This window comes from Sciurus carolinensis, chromosome 18 (genome assembly GCF_902686445.1).
Source record: "Sciurus carolinensis chromosome 18, mSciCar1.2, whole genome shotgun sequence".
NCBI classification, from domain to species: Eukaryota; Metazoa; Chordata; class Mammalia; order Rodentia; family Sciuridae; genus Sciurus; species Sciurus carolinensis.
The window spans coordinates 25,338,235-25,356,787 of NC_062230.1; the positions used below are offsets into that span (position 1 = coordinate 25,338,235).

Sequence of the window (18,553 nt, forward strand, 5' to 3'; positions counted from 1 at the left end):
GGCAGGTTATATTTTCCAAAATAAAATGAGCCCTGGCCACTGAATTTGGCAACGGTTCGATACATAGCAATTGGTCACCATAATATCATCCGGACATGTGAGCAAGATCCCCCAGAACTGATGGGGATTTTCATCTGTTTTGTTCACTTCTGTACTCCCAGGGCTGTGAGTAGCACCGGGCATGTGGTTAGTAGGTGCTCAATAAACTTTTCAGGAGTGAATAAGCAGGAAGTCAGAGAAAGTTCTACAGCTGACCCTCAATAGTGCCATCCTCCCCTCCTGGTCTCAGGGTTCACAGCGTGGAACAACACATGCAAGTCTGCTAATATTTACAGCACACTGCTTATGGGCCATGAGACATGTATCACTGATCCTTATGAGAAATTATCCACATTTTGCACATGAGAAGACTGAGGCTGTAGAGAAGTAGTTTCCCCAAAGCTCATAAATAAATGGGATCCAGAATTCATGCTCAGATCTTGTCTAACTTCTTAACACTACACTATTGTGCCTCCAGGGTGGAATCCCACAGAAATCAATTGCTTTTGCCAAATTACAGAACACTCCCACAAGACGGACAGTCACAAATACAGAATCAAGCTGCAGGCACCCGTGGTTATAACATGTGCTACTGCATAATCATAACAGATTTCATGCCAACTTTTTTTTTTTTTTTTTGCAAAAAAGCAAGGTTTAACTTTTATGGGAAGCTTTATAAGAAAACAGTGCTGGTATTACCTAAAAATCCTTTATTACTTAACTGTCTTTGGTGCAAAATTAGGATGCACAGAATATTCATGAATAGACAGTAAAATAGAATAGACCAAATCAACACACATCATTTCTTTGTGACAGATCAGTGAACCTTTTTTCCAACCTGAAAATATTAAAAAGATAATACATTTGTTGCTACTGATATGCACTGATGAGCATTGAGAGAGTAAACTTGAGAAAATTTACTACAGTGTTGCAAAGTATGGACTCACAAATTTTAATCCTCTGTCCAAAGATTCTGCGCCACTAACGTTGGTTTCGTTACCTGACTCACCGGCCTCAACACCACTCACGCAAGTTATGTTGACCGTATGCAACTTTTATGTGTTTAGTACTATAGGGCTTTAAACAAACTATGCAAGTCAGCTTTTGGAAATGTACTAACGATGCAATGCACTGAGAATTCTAGGCTCGCAGCTCACAGTTCACCGGAAGACAAATGTGCATCCATATGCTACTGGTGAATACATTGCTGCTCTGTTTACCTTTTAAGCAGCATGAGGAATGGAATTATACTCTGCAATGATTATGTAATGAAAGGTTATAAATCAATTTGGGGGCTGAAAAAAATAGGGGGTGACAATTATATGGTGGTGATGATTATGTGGTGAAATATGGTACCTGGCTCCTTCGAAGCTCCTTCTCTTTCAGAACTGAAGAGTTGAATCGGGATTCCTTCCGTAAATCAAAGAGAGACACTTCCTTAAAGAGAGTCCCTTGTATTTCCACAATGCCTGAGGTGGTGTCGCCTACTTCGATCATCTGTCCAAAGTGAGAAAAAAGAGGAATGATCTTATAAAAGATGCACTGAGATTTGGGTACGAGCTGGACCCAACTTCATGGGCAATAAAATGCATCAGATCTGCTGGCAGCCCTATGAAGTAGGAACTTTCACTATTCCCATTTACAGGTAGGAAGACTGAGGCTTAGAAGTGATTGGTGGAAAGTGGGTGAGATTCAAGTCCAAGTTGGTGCTATTCCAGAATCCACTCTTTACTTTAACCACGCATACCTCTGCTATATGCAAGGAGTTGGGGTTTCTTAACAGATTTCACAACTGGATCTGCAGGTCTGATAGAGCAAGATGCCCAGAAGATCCTCTGAAGACCTCCTGCCAGTTGAGAAAGGCATAACAACATGACTTTGGACCCTGGAAAGGGCTTTCGGAAGCTCTCAAAACTTCAGGCATCATTTTTTGGCTTGAAAAACCAATTTTAAAACATTATTAGATCAAGAAACTGGTTTAAAAAAATTTTCTGGGTTGGACAGACTAGGGAGAACAAGGGTCCAGAAAGAACCATAGCATGGCCAGCAGGGCCGGGTCCAGGAAGGAGGGAAGCAGCCATCAGAAGGCGTCCTCTGGGTTCAGCACGACCCCATACACCAATGGATGAGATAATCCCAGCCCCGAAGGAATGGCCCAAAGTCATAACCCACTCACAAAACCACATCCTCTGTGAGTCCCCTGACGGGAGGAGCAGACATCTGTCATCTCTCACCTTGCTGAGGACACCTTGCTTCTGAGCAGGCGACAGATTGGACAGGTGCTGGGAGATGGTGCTTCTCAGGACCTGTAGGAGGTCCTTGCGGTCCATGCCGTAGAAGGCCTGGGTGCCGACCCCCACCAGCAGCACGCCCATCTGGCTGACGTTGTAGAAGGACAGCACCTGGCAGGGGACCCGCCACCAGGGTGAGGTTCTGCTCTGGCCTCTCACCTCCCAGACTCTCACCCAACCTATCTGCATGCCAGGTATGGGGATGGGCAATCCCATGGGGCACATGGTGAGCAAGACAGGTGCTGTGATCACAGACCTTCCCCCTTTCTACCCAGAAAGAGGCAAATATCCAAACACGAGGCAGTGGAGTGGGCCGCACCTGCAATCCCAGCTGCTCGGGAGGCTGCAGCAGGAGGATCACAGGTTCAAGGCCAGCCTCAGCAATTTAGCAAGATCCTGCCTCAAAAGAAAATTTTTAGCACTGGCAAGTGGAGCACACCTGTAAACCCAACGGCTTGGGAGGCTGAGGCAGGAGGATCACGAGTTCAAAGCCAGCCTCAGCAACAGCAAGTTGCCAAGCAATTCAGTGAGACCCTGTCTCTAAATAAAATACAAAATAGGGCTGGGGATGTGGCTCAGGGATCGAGTGTCCCTGAGTTCGATCCCCAATACCAAAGTAAAATAAAATAACAATTTTAAAAACCTGGGAATAGAGCTCAGTGGTGTCCCTGGGTTCAATCTCCAGTACCACAACAACTTTAATTCGTTTATTACTTTTTTACAAAATATGAGGCACGTGATCAGGGTTACACTAGGGGAATTACTATGCTATTGAAACCCATGGCACAAATAAATAGGCTGTGTGTCTGTGCTTAATTTGAACTAATTGACAACATTTAAAAATTGATTCTAATTTTTTGAGTTAAATTTCTAAGAACTCCCATATAAATTCAGATTTGAACTTTGGATTTTTTTTTTTAAAGAAAAAAAAAATCTGAACATCAGACAATATGGGACTGACATTCTACCTGGCCACAATTATCAAGAGCAGAGGAGCAGCTGTCCCTTGAGTCCTGAGCTCTCCATTTTACCCAGTCCCTACCCCCTGCCATAGGAGCTGGAGACACAGTGCATGTTCTTATTTATGTCACTTGACAGGCATCTGCCTTGCCAAAGCCCCCGACTCATCAAACTCTGTGTAGAAGCTTTGAATTGGAATTTTTTTTAAAAAAAGTTTCAGGATACGAGTCTGATGTTTGATGGCAAATATAACTAGAGTTGCCCGTCCTAACAGAAATTATGCTTGCTTCCTCCCTTCCTCAGAGGGAACCTACTAGATGCTCTTCCAAATAATCAGAGACATGCCTTGGTCCTAGCGAAAAGACCACTAAGTGGTTTCCTTCCATCATTCTCTGCGGAAAGTTTCTTCCTGCCTCCAAAGAAGGCAGGACCTTTCAAGCTCTCTGAAAGTCTCTGGAGTCTGAAGCCCTTTCAACTGGACCCAGCACGAGGAGACTAATTACCCCTAACCCGCCTCCCAAAAAAAGTTCCGTTTCTGAAATGAGGTCAGCATACTGTAGAATACATGCTCAGCCACGTTTAGAGCAGCACAATTCGCAATAACCCAACTATGGTGTCAACCTGGACGTCCATCAGTGGATGAATGGATAGAGAAAACGTGGCATATATACATAATGGAGTTTTATTCAGCCATAAAGAAGAATGAAATTATGTCATTTGCAGGAAAATGGATGGAACTGGAGAAGTTAACTTAACTCATGTTAAGTGAAATAAGCCAAACTCAGAAAGTCAGGGGCCATGTTTTCTCTCATAGGTTGGAAGCTAGAGAGCAAAAAGAAAAGAAAGGTGGAAGGCAGATCTCATGAAAATGGAAGAGAGACTAGGGACCCTGCAGGGGAGGGACGAGGGGAGAGAAAGGGGAAATACTGGGGAATCATATTGACCAAATTGTATTGTTATTTGGGGTTCATGTACAAATACACAGCAACAAATCCCACCACTATTATAACTATAATGCATCAATAAAAAATACAGAAAAAAACTAAAACAAAAAGATCCATTGTCCACAACTAAAGCATGGACAAGACTCCCATTCCCTCCCAAAAGGACCTTCTGCCCTGACAGTTCCTTCTCTGCAGACCAAAGCTAGAATTTAGTAAGCTCATCCCTGATCCCACGAGGAGGATCAACAACTCAGTGATCGCTAACTCACCGACCTCGTACCCCCTTATGCCACCTGATGTTCCAACATCTGTATGTGAGTCATGGCACATAACATTGGCAGCTATGCGGTGGGGTAGGCACTACTGTTGTCCCTGTTTTACAAGTAAGGAAACTGAGGCAAGGTGAAGTTAAGCAATTGCCCAATGTCACAGTGCTAGTAAGTGGCAGAGTGAGGATTCCAACCCAAGTGGACCTCCTCAGCACCCTCACGGATCGGTTGTTCCTGCTATGTGTGCAACATAACTGGCTATTGTGGGCAGAGTGTTTGTGTCCCCCCCAGAATTTATATGTTGAAACCATAACCCCCAAAATGATGGTAGTGGGTGGTTGGCCCTTGGGTGGTAACTGGGATTAGATGAAATAGAGTTGGGTGGGGCCCTGAACCAATGGGATTAGTGCCCTTATGAGAAAGAATGTCAGAGTGGCTCAGTGGTAGAGCGCCTGCCTAGCATGTGTGAGGCTGTGATTTCAGTCCCCAGTGCCACAGAAACAAACAAGGTACACCAGAGAGCTTGCTCTCATGGAAGTCATATGAACACATGGCAAGATGGCAGACACCCACAAGCCAAGAGAGGAGGCCTTGGAACAAAACTACCTTGCCTGCATCTGGATCTTGGACTTCCCAGCCTCCAGAACTGAATTTGTGTTTTTTAAGTCCCCCAGACTCTGGCATTTTGTTATGGCAGCCTGAGCTGATAAATACACTAGTTTGTGGGTCTTAGGGCTCTCAGGAAACGTTAGAAGTTCCAGCTCACCTTTTCATGAGCCAAGTATTTGGCAGACAAGATGATGACCTGGCTCTTGGCCCAGCCTGAGACCTGGTTAAGGGTGGCAATGGCACTATGCACAGCCTCTGGGGAGAGGGATTCCAGTTGACTGCAGGTCAAACCCACAACCGCATCCGACAAAGAGCCCAGGGTCTCGTTGAGAGTCTGGTTCTCTGTGGCGATGTCCAGGAGGTCAGCTTTGAGCTAGAAGGAGAACAATCTGGAATGAGCATGGACAGCAAACAGGGGCTCCCTCAGCCTCCGTCCTGGGTGTACGGAGTCCACAACACACTGCATCCATCCTGCCCCATCCAAGCCTCTGCATCCAGAGACCAGGAGGAAAAGGGACTCCTGCCCTGTTCAGTGATCCCCCTCACCCCACTGAGAACCCCTTCACTGGTGCTGGCTTTAATGTGCTGGAAATTCACTTTGGGCTTCATTTAAATATTAATGTGTTATTAAATCAACCTTAAAGCATAGCAGGAAGGAATTTTGTTCCCTCACGATTCCACTGCATTCTTACAGATTTTATTTTCCTTTTCTGACCTTGAATTCTACGTCCATATATATGACTGTTTTTCTTTTGTAAACTCTCTGGGGCCTTTTTCACAATGATATATAATCTGTGTCAAAATAATTCTCAACAATACAAGAAAGTTAAAGTGGTCTGAAACTCCTACCTTGTAAAAATAACTCTGGGGCTGGAGGGACCCCGTGGCTCAGTGGTACAGCACTTGTACAAAGCATACGAGGTTCTGGGTTCAATCCCCATGATCAGAAAAAGAAAGAATGGAAGGGAGGTGGGAAAATATGATTAGTAACTAGGTGTGTATCCCTCCGAGTCTTCTTGTGCCTTTATAAAGACAGCACAGAGTTTTTACAGAGCTATAATACGAACAGAAGTGCAATTCTCTATTGTATGTTTTTCACTTAAAATTATATCTTGTACACCTTTGCACGTGTGTATGATCATTTTAATAATTATTTTATTGCAATATGCCTGCCTAGTTATAGTCAAGTGTGTGCCTCAATTGCTTCTGAGAAGGAAACTCGCCAACTGTAGCATAACCTCTGTGCCAGAAAACCAGGACGGTGCAGTCTGTAACACCAGAATTTATAACAATTTCTCCATTTCAAACAGGTGCACACGACTGTTCCGTGCACTATTGGAATGGCCACTAGGGGGCAGCAGAGTGAAGTAGAAGAAACCTCCGTGGCAGTGCCTGGCTTCTCTCCATTTAACGGGTCACCGCTTCCCAAGAGCTGTTACCACATCTGTAAAAGGAAGGGTGAACAACAGCAGTGGTTCTCAAAGTGTGGTCCTTGGCCAATAGCAGCAGCACCGGGAATCAGAAATGCAAACTCCCAGACCTGCTGAATCAGACTCGGGGGATGGGACCCAGCAACCTGTACTTTAACAAGCTGCCCAGTAACTCTGATACACCCTGGAGTTTGAGAACTAGAGTTAGGTGATCCCAAAGTGTTCCTCCATATCTAAATATATTTGACTTTCTTCTTGGTCAGGGCTGCCACAACTATCCCTGTGGACATAAAATACACTTATTTTTGTTTGGGCTTGCTTGAGGATTTCTTTTCCTTGAAAGGAAAAATATACATTGACCAAGATTGATGATCATAATGTAACATGTCAAATGTGATCGGGGCGGGGCATGGACACCCACGCCTGTAATTCCAGCAACTCAGGAGGCCCAGACAGGAGGATCACAAATTCGAGGCCAGCCAGGGCAACCTAGTGAGACCCTGTCTCAAAATAAAAAAAATAAATAAATGAAGAGTTGGGGATAGAGCTCAGTGATAGAGCACCCCTGGGTTCAGTCCCTACTACCACAAAAAAAAAAAAAAAAAAAAAAAAAAAAAAAAAATGTGATTGGAGATTTTGAAAGGATCCTATGTGGAAAACTGCCATATAAAATTATTGGTGGCTTGATAAAAATTTCTTAAACATTGCTTTCACGCCATTTTTTCAATAACAAAATTTGGAAAGGACCAAAGGAAGCGAAGAGGGTTGAGATTTGAGTGGATGAAAGAAGAGAGAGATGGGAGGAGAGGAAACGAGTCTGGTCTCATTGGCTAATTTGTCCTGAGCCTGGTCTATGAGCTCAATAAATAAAAGTCCCTTAACCCAGCGCTCCTGATCCCAGCTGGGCTGGCATGGCCTGCAGAGTTTGAAAGCACCCCCTTCCCAGGCGGGTAACCTCAGAGTCCCCGGGGGGAGCCTGGCAGGCCTGACACTCATCAAGATCCATTCCAGCAGCTCGGGGTCGCCCGGAAGTTGGGTGGAAGTGCAGGCCCCGCCCCAGGACTCCTGAACCAGGATCTGCAGCTCGGATCCCCAGGTGATCTCTAAGCTCGTTTCCGCCAGACTCGGAGCGGCTGCTCGGATTGAATTCATCTTCCGAGGCTCTTCCCTTGCTGTTTGACGTCACTCCCGCCCAGGTCACGCTCATCCCGGGATGCGAGACACCATTTGAGTGGCTGGACTTAGATCCTGGTTAACAACACTACCCGTTTTCCCTCAAAGGCCCAGCGAGGCTGTTCTCCCCTTCCCCTGGCTGGTAAAATCGAGGCAGCGGCCAGGGCCTGGCGTCCCCTCTGCACCTTCTGAACCTCGGCCTGGAAGCCCCGCAGGTGGCTGCACTTGATCATCTGATGCAGGAGGACTTGGGCCAGGGCAGCGTCCAGCAGCTCCAGGTCATCATAGAAACAAACCAGCAGCCCCAACCTGCGTGAGAAGACAGGGATGCTCGCGGCGGCTCAGCGCTGGGGGGCTGCAACCACGCCCACCCCCGTCCCGGTCAGGAGGGTCGGCATCCCTGCAGCTACCGCTCACCAGGTGCCGGGCTGAGCCTTCACCTGGGCCATCTCATGGCAACAGTCCTGCAGGCGGGAGTTCTCATCAGCCCATCTCACAGACGGGCAAACCGAGGTTCAGATAGGCAACTTGCCCAAGGCAAGTAGTGGAGCTGGGACTTCAATCTAGATCCAACTAAGTCATCTCACCTCCTGAATTAGCCACCGAGAACTGCCTGCTTTCCACAAGGACATACAGGGTTCATCCACCCTAAAGGAGAGGTCGGTTTCCAAAATCCTTACTTACCTCCCGGGATGTCACAAAGATTTCAGAAGAAAAGAAAAAGAAAGAAAAACCCGGCAGGCAGAACAGTGTAGAGCAGAAGGATTCAACCCTGGTCTAACCGGGAGCAAAACATCCAGTGGTTAAGAGCATACATTCAGGCAACTGGAGTTACAAGTCATATTCTAATCAGGTATTTGATCTCCAGTAAGTTATTTCACTTCTCTGTAAGGTTACTGCACACAGTTATGCAGTGCACACTCTATACTACCGTACAGGGTGGCCCTGCCTCATTGAATTTTTAATAAATGAGAGATTTGCTTTGTTCATCATAGCATATCAAAATAAATACGATGAATGAAGGAATAAGGATGACCGTGAAAGTGAAAGGAGAAGAGGCACAGCGAATGAGGAGCAGTGCTGGTGGATACTGAGTACTCCTTCATTAGCGGATGACTTTGGAGTTCATACGAAGACTACTCCCCTCAGCCAGGCCAGAGCACCTGGTTGACCCAATCAACCTGGCACCACCCTCCTAGAAAGATTGACATTCGGACCTGCACACAGGAAAGCAACCAGGTCCAGGGAAAGGATTTGAAAGTATGCTGAGAAAAAAGATCTGCTTATGAGAAAAGAAGATTGCATGGTGGGAGAGAGCTCGGAGGGCCCAGTGCCGCCGCCCCTTGCCTGTGGATGGTGGAGACGTTCCTCACGTCAAAGCCCGAGGAGCTGATCCTCTGCAGAAACACCTGGGCCAGCTCGGGGGTGATGTCATAGACCGTGTCCAACTGCTTGGTGGCATTGTCGTAACTGATGAACAGCCCAATCTGGTGGACAAGGACCGGAAGATCAGTGAGAGGGTGGTAGTGGCCCCGTGTGGTCCCACCCTGCTGTGCTCCACCCCAGACACGTGGGTATGCCACCTATTGTCATCAATTTCCCCCCCCCCCACTCCCCCGCCACCCCAGGGCTGGTGATCAAACCCCAGGCATGGTGCATGCTGGGAAGTGTTCTGCCACTGAGCTTCATCCCCAGCCCTCTCCTGGATTTCTTCATGGTCTGCAATGCTGCTTTGATTTCCTCTTCAACCCAACTGTTATTTAAGAATCATTCCACTCATCAGAGAAATCATTCGGCCTTTGGTGTTTTTGGGATTGGCTTATTTCACTTAGCATGATATTCTTCAACTCCATCCATTTATCTGCAAATGCTATAATTTTATTCTTCTTTATGGCTGAATAATATTCCATTGTATATATATATACCACAGTTTCTTTATCCATTCATCTATTGAGGGGCATCTAGGTTGGTTCCACAATCTAGCTATTGTGAACTGAGCTGCTATAAATGTTGATATATGATGAATCAAAATTTTAAAAAAGAATAAAATACAAGTAATAATAATAATTTTTAAAAAAGAATTATTTAACATTCCAGTGGTTGAACTTTGTAAGCTAATTTTGACACATTGATTCCTAGAATGGTTTTGAGGTCAGAGAATAGGGTGAACGAATTTTCTGCATTGAGAAATCAGAATGTTTTAATAGAAGAGTGAGTTTAGAAATGGGTCTCTGGTGACAGAAAAAGAATGTGTGTTCTCTTTGTCAGATACAAAATTTGGTGCCCAATCTATTCAACTTTGTTAAATATACTATTCGGATTCTCTGTATTCTCGTTCCCTCTTTGCCTACATTTCCAAAGGTGTTGTATCTTCTACGACCATAGGGTTCAGATCTTTTTCCTTGTATTTCTAATGGATTTCTCATTCTCTATTTTGATGCATTGTCGTTCTGTGTTTAAAGGGGCTCATAAAGTTGTCCCTCCCTTGTGGCCTCTGCTCTCGACCCATATAAAACTCCCTCTTGGTGTTGATGCTCTGTACCTTCTCCTTCCCTCTCTCCTTTTAGATGATGAAAACCTGCAACGGATGCCTGACCTTGGAAATTCCCCTAAGAGCTCAGATTTCTAATAGAAGTCACTGTAAATATAAACAGCTATTAATCCATGTTGCTTGGCTTTGATTGAGTTCATGCTTCCAAGGATTGGAAACTTGATAGCTATTGTCCTTGGCTCTTTTGAGTTTCAAATGATTCTTGGTTCCTAGCCAACGTTCCCCTCACTTCATGATGGTTCACATCAAAGCTGCCTTAGTTCTGCCCAGTTCCTTTACCCTATTACTCTCCTATAGCAGCACACAATCCTACTGCCCCCTCCTCAGGCCTTGTTCCCAGAGTCTTCTTTAGAAGCTAGAGATAAATTGAACAGAGGCAGGTGTACAATTTCCAGAACACTTGACTGACCACTGGTCACAGGAGGTTTAGCATACACCTTCCCCCAGGTGTATTAGTAATGGGGAAATCTAAATACACTTTTTCAGCTTACCTCGACAGGACTGATCTTCATAATTTCCTCAAATGATAGATGAACCATGTATCTGCCCAAAATCCATAAATTTTCTGCACTGACCCATGAAACAGAGTCATCTACGAAAAATAAATGAATGAATAAGTAAATACATAAATCAAAGTCTTCACACTGGTGTGTGATGATGAACAGCATCTTTGACATCAGGACCTCCTTCTTGCATTCACTCATTCATTCAACAACCATTTATTAAGAGCCTACCTGTGAGACACTATGCTACACACAGACCTGGGTCACCTGAGACTTCCCTATGCCACAGTGTGGTCCCTGGACCAGCAGCCTCAGCATCACCTGGAACTTGTTAGATGTGCAGACTATGTGTTAGTCCTTAAAATACACTTATTTCTTTTTAGTTCAATTAGTGACTAAATAATCTGGCAACTTGAAATATGTTTGACTCTCTTTTATTACTATCTCCTTTATAATCCACTTAATTATCATCATTAATGGGTTATCATCCTTATTAGTTCTCACCAGTTCACTCTACTTGAACCAACTCAGACCACTCTTACTTACCCATACACAGCCCAGATGTTCTCCAAATCTCTACTTGCTAGAGTCTGGTTACCCAAAATGCCTTTCCCTAACCTTTCTGTGTCCAAATCTCCACCTTAAAGATTGAACTCAAACTTTTCCTCTTCCTTAAAATATTCTCTTATCTCCTTAGCTGGAAGTAATTGCTCCCTTCTTGAAATTCCCACCAGACTATCTGTCATTTTGTTCTACCATTCAGAATTCCCCAACCATGACATGTTAGTGGGACTTCAGGAACAATCATGTCCAGGATCCAACTTTTCCAGTTTCACTGAGTTGGAATTGGCCGCCATTGTTCCCAGCCCTTCAGTAGAGGACTTTTACACACAACAACATAGTATTAGTGGTGTTTTGGGGAAAGAAAGAAGGGAGAGCTTGTGAATCAGTCACTAAGAGCTATTTCAGGAGGTATGAAAGGCAACTGACGCCCAAATGAGATGGAAAAGTCGGGACTGGGGGTCGTGGCTCAGTGGTGGAGCGCTTGCCTGGCATGTGTGAGGCACTGGGTTTGATCCTCAGCACCATGTAAATGAATAAATAAATAAATGAGATGGAGAAGTCAGCTTTTGCACCAACACATTCAGGAGAACATGTGGGTGCCCCCTGAACCCAGGAATCAGAGATGTGTAGATCACAGGGGACTCTGGACATCTGATTTGGTTAGTGAATAAAAGGGTGACCTCAGAGGATAGATAACGGGAAGAAACTGGAAATTTCACCAGCAACCAAGCTGAGTTGTTCATTAATTAACAATTATTAAGCATGCACTATATTTCTGCAGACTAATGATCCCCAAGCTTGGATTATTATAATTTTGATTAAGTTTTTTGGTGCATTGTAATTGTACATCATCATGGGATTCATTGTGGTATATTTGTCCTTGCACATAACATAATTTGGTCAATTTCATTTGGGGACATCTTTAATAGTCCGAGGATTTCCTGTTAGCTCAAGGACCTTCATGGAAAAAGGATTTTTGAGGTCCAAATAGAATGATCTTTAATTCACTGTAGTTTAATCATGAAACTTACCATATAGGAATTCTAGAAGGAAAATCTGTCCCTGATTAAACTCTGACAATAAAGTCTGAGGGAAGTATAGAGATCAAGTGATTTTCTCAGGGTTACTCAATGTGAGATTCAGGTTCCTGAAGGTCAGAGTTGTCCACCAGGAAGAGGGGATTCTGCTACGCATCCAAGACATTGTTATTTTCTTGTTAATGCTCCTTACACACAAATCTCAGAGCTTAATTCCAGGAAGAAGATTGATTGGCATTCCCTCTGCTCGGCTCCCACCGGCTTCCTTGGGGTTCCCCAACACCCCATGCTCATTCCCACCCCAGGGCCTTTGTATTTGCTGATCCCTCAGCTTGGAATGCCCTCTCTGCAGGACCTCGCCTGACTGATTCCATTTCCTCATCTTGATCCCCCTCTGGAGAGGTCTTCCTGGATCCCTTAATCCAGGGATTGGCAAACTACAGCCCAAGGATCACCCCCAGGGCATGACTTGTTTTTACTCAACCTCAAAACCAAGAAGACTAGTGTCTGGTGGTATGTGAAAAGCCTCTGACTTTCAAATTCCAGCATCCATAAATAAAGTGTCAACGAACACAGCCTTGCCCATTCATCTGTCCTCTGTGGCTGTTATTGAAATGTAGCGTCAGAAGCTGCAGGCTCACAAAGCCTAAAATATTTACTCACTTTTTAAATGCCCTTGACAGAAAGCATTGCCAAGGCCTATTCTAAAGTAGTAACCCTTCCCAGGGAAGTTCTCCTCATAACAGCTCCTTCTCCTCTCTCTCTCTCTCTCTCTCTCTCTCTCTCTCTCTCTCTCTCTTTCACTCTTTCTCTTTTGCTCTCTCTTCCACCTGCTTTAAAAATTTTCTCCACCTATCCTCCCACAGTGAAACAATCAATTCATGAGAGCACACATTTTTGTCCTATTTTCCTCTATGTCCTCAGCTGCCAACACACAGTAGGCTCTTTTTTGAGCATTTAAAAGCGAATGCTGCTTACAGTACTGACACTGAGCATTTACTAAGTTGAAGTCATCTGAGAAATTGCTAATCTACATGACCATTCTTTTCTACATCTTTTTCTTCAATTGTGGTAAAATCCACATAACATAAATTTTACCGTCTTAAGCATTTGAATTGTTCAGCTCAGTGGCATTAAGTACAGACGTTCTTCAGTATTCATAGGAGTTTGGGTCCAGGACCCTCTACAGATATCAAATCCTTGGCTACTCTTATCCCTTATGTGAAATGGCATAGAGTTTGCATGTAACCCCCACGTCTCCTCCCTGAAAACTTAAATTCATTTCTAGATTATTTATAATACTTAATACAATATAAGTGCTATGGAAATAGTTGTTACATCATATTGTTCAGGAAATAACAAGAAAAACGTATGTACATGTTCAGTACAGACACCATTATTTTCAAATAGTTTCCATTCACAGTTGATTGAACCCACAGACGGAGAGGGCCAGTTTACATGCCCAGCGTGCACCCAACTCCACCGCCCACATCCAGAACTTTCTGCATCTTGGAAAACTGAGACTCGACCACCATTCCTGTTCCTGACTCTTAAGTTTGACTACTTAGGACATAAATAGGTTTCTAATAAATAACAATGCAAATAAATAATCCTGACGTATTTCCACTTTGATTGCCAGGAAGCTCAGAAAGCTAAATCTGTACCTTACTGATGTGACTAGATTTGTTTTCTTTCTTTTTTTCTTGGACAGTACTGGGGATTGCACCCAGGGGTGTTCTACTGCAGAACTACACCTCCAGCCCTTTTAACTCTACTCTGAAACAGAGTCTTAATAAGTTGCCCAGGCTGGCCTCAAACTTGTGATCCTCCTGCCTCAGCCTCCCAAGTAGCTGGGATTACAGGCATGGACCACCGTGGCCCACTATCGCTTAGATTGTCTAATGATAATATCTTATCTCACCTTAACACAGATTTTTTTTTTACACAGATTTTGAACCTGTAACCCCATTCTCATCAGCTCTGTCACTATAAAGCTAGGACACACCATTGATTATAAGATACAGAGACATCCTCACTTCAGAGACTTCAAAAGGTGACGAGCGGATTGATGAGACGGGCTGTTTTAACCTTAAGCCTCACTAAACCCTTTCTGGAAGTTGGGGGGAGGGTGGTAAAGACCACAAGAGCAGGGCAATAGAGCCCCACTTTTGAAGATGGACTCCCCAGCAAGAGACCCCACACACACACAAAGCACAGACTCACCAGTGGCGTTGGAGGCCGTCTGCAGGATCCCGGTCATCCAGGAGTAGAGCGCCCGCTGAGATCGAGCCGGGGTTTGGTCATAGAGATCTTTGAACACGGCGGAGCTAAAAGACATAAATGCGGGGCCTCCATTAGTAGCAGGCAGGCGGAGCTGTGAAGGAGGATCAAAACCGTAAATGTGTCCAGGGCTGTCTGGTGAGGAAACCTTCCCACTCTGGCTACCTGTGGCTATTTTCCCCATCTCTCCGCTCCCCTTCCACAGCTTCACACTGTCCAAAGAGTGGTCTGCACCCACTGTCTGCTTCCTCGCCTCCTGGTACTCAGGTGCTGTTCTTACAGCTTTATTGAGATATTATTTACATACCCTATAATTCTCCCACTCAAAGTGTACTGTTCAATGGTTGTCAGTACATCCTGAGCTGTGACACCATCGCCACAATCAACTTTAGAACATTTTAAGCACCTCAAAAAGAAATTTCATATCCTGAGCTATCACGCCTCATTCTCCCAGTTCCTAGAAAAGACTAATCTACTTCTGGTCTCTATAGATTTGCTTATTCTGAGCATGTCACCTAAACGGAAGCCAACAGTATACAGTCGTGTCTCCGGCTTCTTGCACTTGGCCTGATGTTTTGAAGGTTGGCGTATGTCAGTCCTTCATTCCTTTTTAAGGTCAAATAATATTCCATTGTAGGGATTCACCACATTTTCTTTATACATTCATTAGTTGATGGACATTTGGGTGGTTTACAACTTTTTATGAATAATGTCTTTTATTAGTAAACATTCATGTGAAATTTTTGTATGGACATATGTCATAGGTGTTCAGTCTGGTCTCTTGGGTGTATAGCCAGGTATGGAATTGGTGTGTGTGTGCGCGCGCGCGCGTGTGTGTGCGCGCGCGCACGCACGCTTGCACTCAGGCTTGCACTTTCTGGGAAGTGGATCCAGGATCTCCTACAGGCTAAGCACGGGCTCTACCACTGAGCTACATCCTAGCCCATCTGTTTAACCTCTTGACTCTCCAGATCATTTCCAAAGCAGCTGCGCCATTGTACAGACCACCAGCAAGTGCAGGAGGATTCTGACTTCTCCACATCGTTTTTGACACTTGTCATTCTCTGACATTTTGATCAAAGACCACCTGTTGGGTGTGAAGCTTCTGGGCCATGTTTTAAGCTATTATAATCTGGTTTCTTCTGTACACATCACCCCCGTGGCCCAAGGCCAATGACCTCCTTCTTCTCACCATGCTAAATAGGATTTACCTCTTCGTGGCAATTGGCACTGATCACGCCTCCTGCCCAACCTGCAAAACAGCTGGATCTCCATGTCCTGGAAGCTTCTTTCCCCACCACCACTGGGTATCAACTCACCAAACCACCAGTTCACCAACATTTTCCAAGCCTAAATTTCATCCCAGTTACTCCTCCAGCCAGTTCATATGTGAATAGGCAAACTTTCCCTTAAACCCAGTTAAATCTCTTCTCCCTATATATTTTTTTCCTTTCTTCCCTTCAACCCCAGCAAGAGTAGGTATAAGAATAGGGCCAGTAGAAAGACAAAATTCTTTTTTCTAAATGGTAAATATCTGGGCTGGGGTTGTAGCCCAGAAGTAGAGTGCTTGCCTAGCACATGCGAGGCCCTGTTGTGATCCTCAGCACCACAAAAAGATAAATAAATAAAATAAAGGTATTGTGTCCATCTACCACTAAAAAAATGGCAAATATGATTTAAGGAGAAGATCGTCCATTTGCAAAAATGCTGTCTCCTTCCCTATTCGTCTGACCTGGGGCAAATCATTAAGTCATTAAGTCTCAGTTTCCTCATCTGAAAATGGGGATGGAATTAATCCTCACAAGGAGAAAAGGGATGGCAGGGTGCAGTGGGAAGAGGCAGAATTGGGGTTCCAGAGACTGAGGTGAAATTCAGATTAAGTCAAATCCCATGGGGTCCCCTCAGAGTCACAAGGTGGGGCCCTTATGAATAGGGTTAGTGCCCTTTTAAAGGAGACTTCAGAGGGCTTCCTTGCCCCTTCTGTCATGCAAGGACACGAAGAGAAAATGCCTTCTAGGAACCAGAAACCCTCACATGACACCAAATCTGCCTATACCTTGAACGTGGACTTCCCAGTCTCCAGAATTGTGAGAAATATATATTTGGTGTCTGAGTCACCCAGTCTGTGACAGCAACCCACACCGACTAAGATGCTCAGGACAGCAACATTCGTGGCTAGGACTCAGTGACAAGTAGCTTTCATCCAATTCCCTCTTTATGATTACTTAAGACAAAGAATGCTGGATTCCCATTTATGCTAATGATATCAAACTTACTTTTAAAATAAATATTTCAATTAATAAAGATGAGACCTTATAAAGAAAAACGCAAAGTGAATCAGGGTAAGCAGGGTGTGGATCTGGCAAAGATGGCGGGGAGAGAACTCAGATGACTGAAATTTCAGAGACAGGTTTAAAATCAAAGCTCAGCTCCTCAGATTTTTTTTTGGGGGGGTGCTGGGGATCGAACCCAGGGCCTTATGCTTACAAGGCAAGCACTCTACTGACTGAGCCATCTCCCCAGCCCCCCTATTCCTCAGATTTTTAAGCCTCTGCTCCAGAAAGCACGTATCAACCTGCGTCCACCTGTCTTCTCCCCTCTCCCGGAATTCTCAGGACAGCCCCTGAGGGTGCAGGTGAGAGGGCGGGAGGAAGGACTCACAGGTTTTTAAAGGTGTCCTCGCGCAGGTCCTGGGGCAGCCTCTCTGTGACGTCCGGCTGGAGGAAACTGCCTGAGGAGCCCCTCAGTACCCTGCCCAGGATCTCCACACACTCCAGGGAGTTCAACACCTGGAAACACCTCTCCAGCGTGACCAGAAACAGGGTGCGGTTCAGGCCAGGGCTCTGCAAGGCTTGTTCCCGAATCGCTCCCAAGTCAATGACGATGTCCTTCAGGTCCTAAAGCAATGAGAGACGCCAGGGTTGTCTTGAGAGATGGCCTCTTGATTCAGAAGCCCTAGGGGGGACCACACACCATGACAGTGGGGAAACACCATGCTGCTATGTGGAAGCTTCTAGAACTTTCCATCACCTACAGAATAAAATCAAGGGTGTCACCTGCTTCACCTGCTCTAGGTGATTTGTCACTCTCCAGATGCACCACGACTGTCACACCTCAGTCCCTTAGTCTAGCTGGAGTTCCCCGCCCCCTTCCCCTAGCAAAATCCAGCTCATCCTTTAAGATAGAGCTCGGTCATCACCTCCTTGGCGGAGTCTCCTCTGATCTCCTCCGACTTCCTACTTCAAGTCAAATCTCCCTCCACCGGGTGCTTCCAGAGCATCTTGAACCAGACTCTATGATGTATTAAAGATGCCGCTAGCCTCTCTTCCCTCCAAATCCACAGTTCTCAACTCTGGCTGCACATCAGAATCACCAGGGACACTTAAAAGCACTGATTTCCAGCACCACCACCTATAGTTTGATTTTTTTTGGTCAGGAGTGGAGCTCTGGCATTTGATCCTTATGTGTGTCTAAGGCTGATCCAGGAAAGACCTTGAGGCCAAGGTCATGTGTCTAGTGGAGTGCCCAGGACCTAGAAGATACTGAAAAGCAGTCTATCAAAATGCATGGACAAATCCTTTAAGTCACAGAACTCAGGAATGCTCACAAGGATTCCTTCCAATCTGATGGATCCCTCTGTCCATCACCTCATGCACCCTCCAAAAATAGCCACCATTTGCTGACCACGGACTATGTGCCAGGCACTGTGCCAAGCAAGGAGCCAAAGGGCATCACCTTATCAAATGCTGATCCTACAGAATAAGCATCAAAGGTCCTTGGGTCAGGCATTCCTAGGTGAACATCCCAGGACCCCCACTTTTTCTCTGAGCAAATTGCTTACCTTTTTAAAACTCTGTTTCCTCCTCTGTAAAATGGACATAGTATCAGATTTTGTGTAAGACC

At 45.1% G+C, this 18,553-nt stretch overlaps 1 protein-coding gene across 1 annotated transcript in view; it reads right to left on the bottom strand.

Annotated features, from left to right (window-relative positions):
- Positions 1 to 18,553, bottom strand: part of Otoa (otoancorin) — a 62,999-nt gene that overhangs the window by 37,132 nt on the left and 7,314 nt on the right. The window contains exons 7-14 of the mRNA XM_047534035.1: positions 17,312 to 17,547; positions 14,594 to 14,697; positions 10,758 to 10,858; positions 9,063 to 9,202; positions 7,901 to 8,024; positions 5,270 to 5,485; positions 2,274 to 2,441; positions 1,396 to 1,536 (exon numbers count right to left, since the gene is read on the bottom strand). Coding sequence (XP_047389991.1) covers positions 1,396 to 1,536; positions 2,274 to 2,441; positions 5,270 to 5,485; positions 7,901 to 8,024; positions 9,063 to 9,202; positions 10,758 to 10,858; positions 14,594 to 14,697; positions 17,312 to 17,547 — 1,230 coding nt within the window. The remainder of the gene's footprint in view (positions 1 to 1,395; positions 1,537 to 2,273; positions 2,442 to 5,269; positions 5,486 to 7,900; positions 8,025 to 9,062; positions 9,203 to 10,757; positions 10,859 to 14,593; positions 14,698 to 17,311; positions 17,548 to 18,553) is intronic.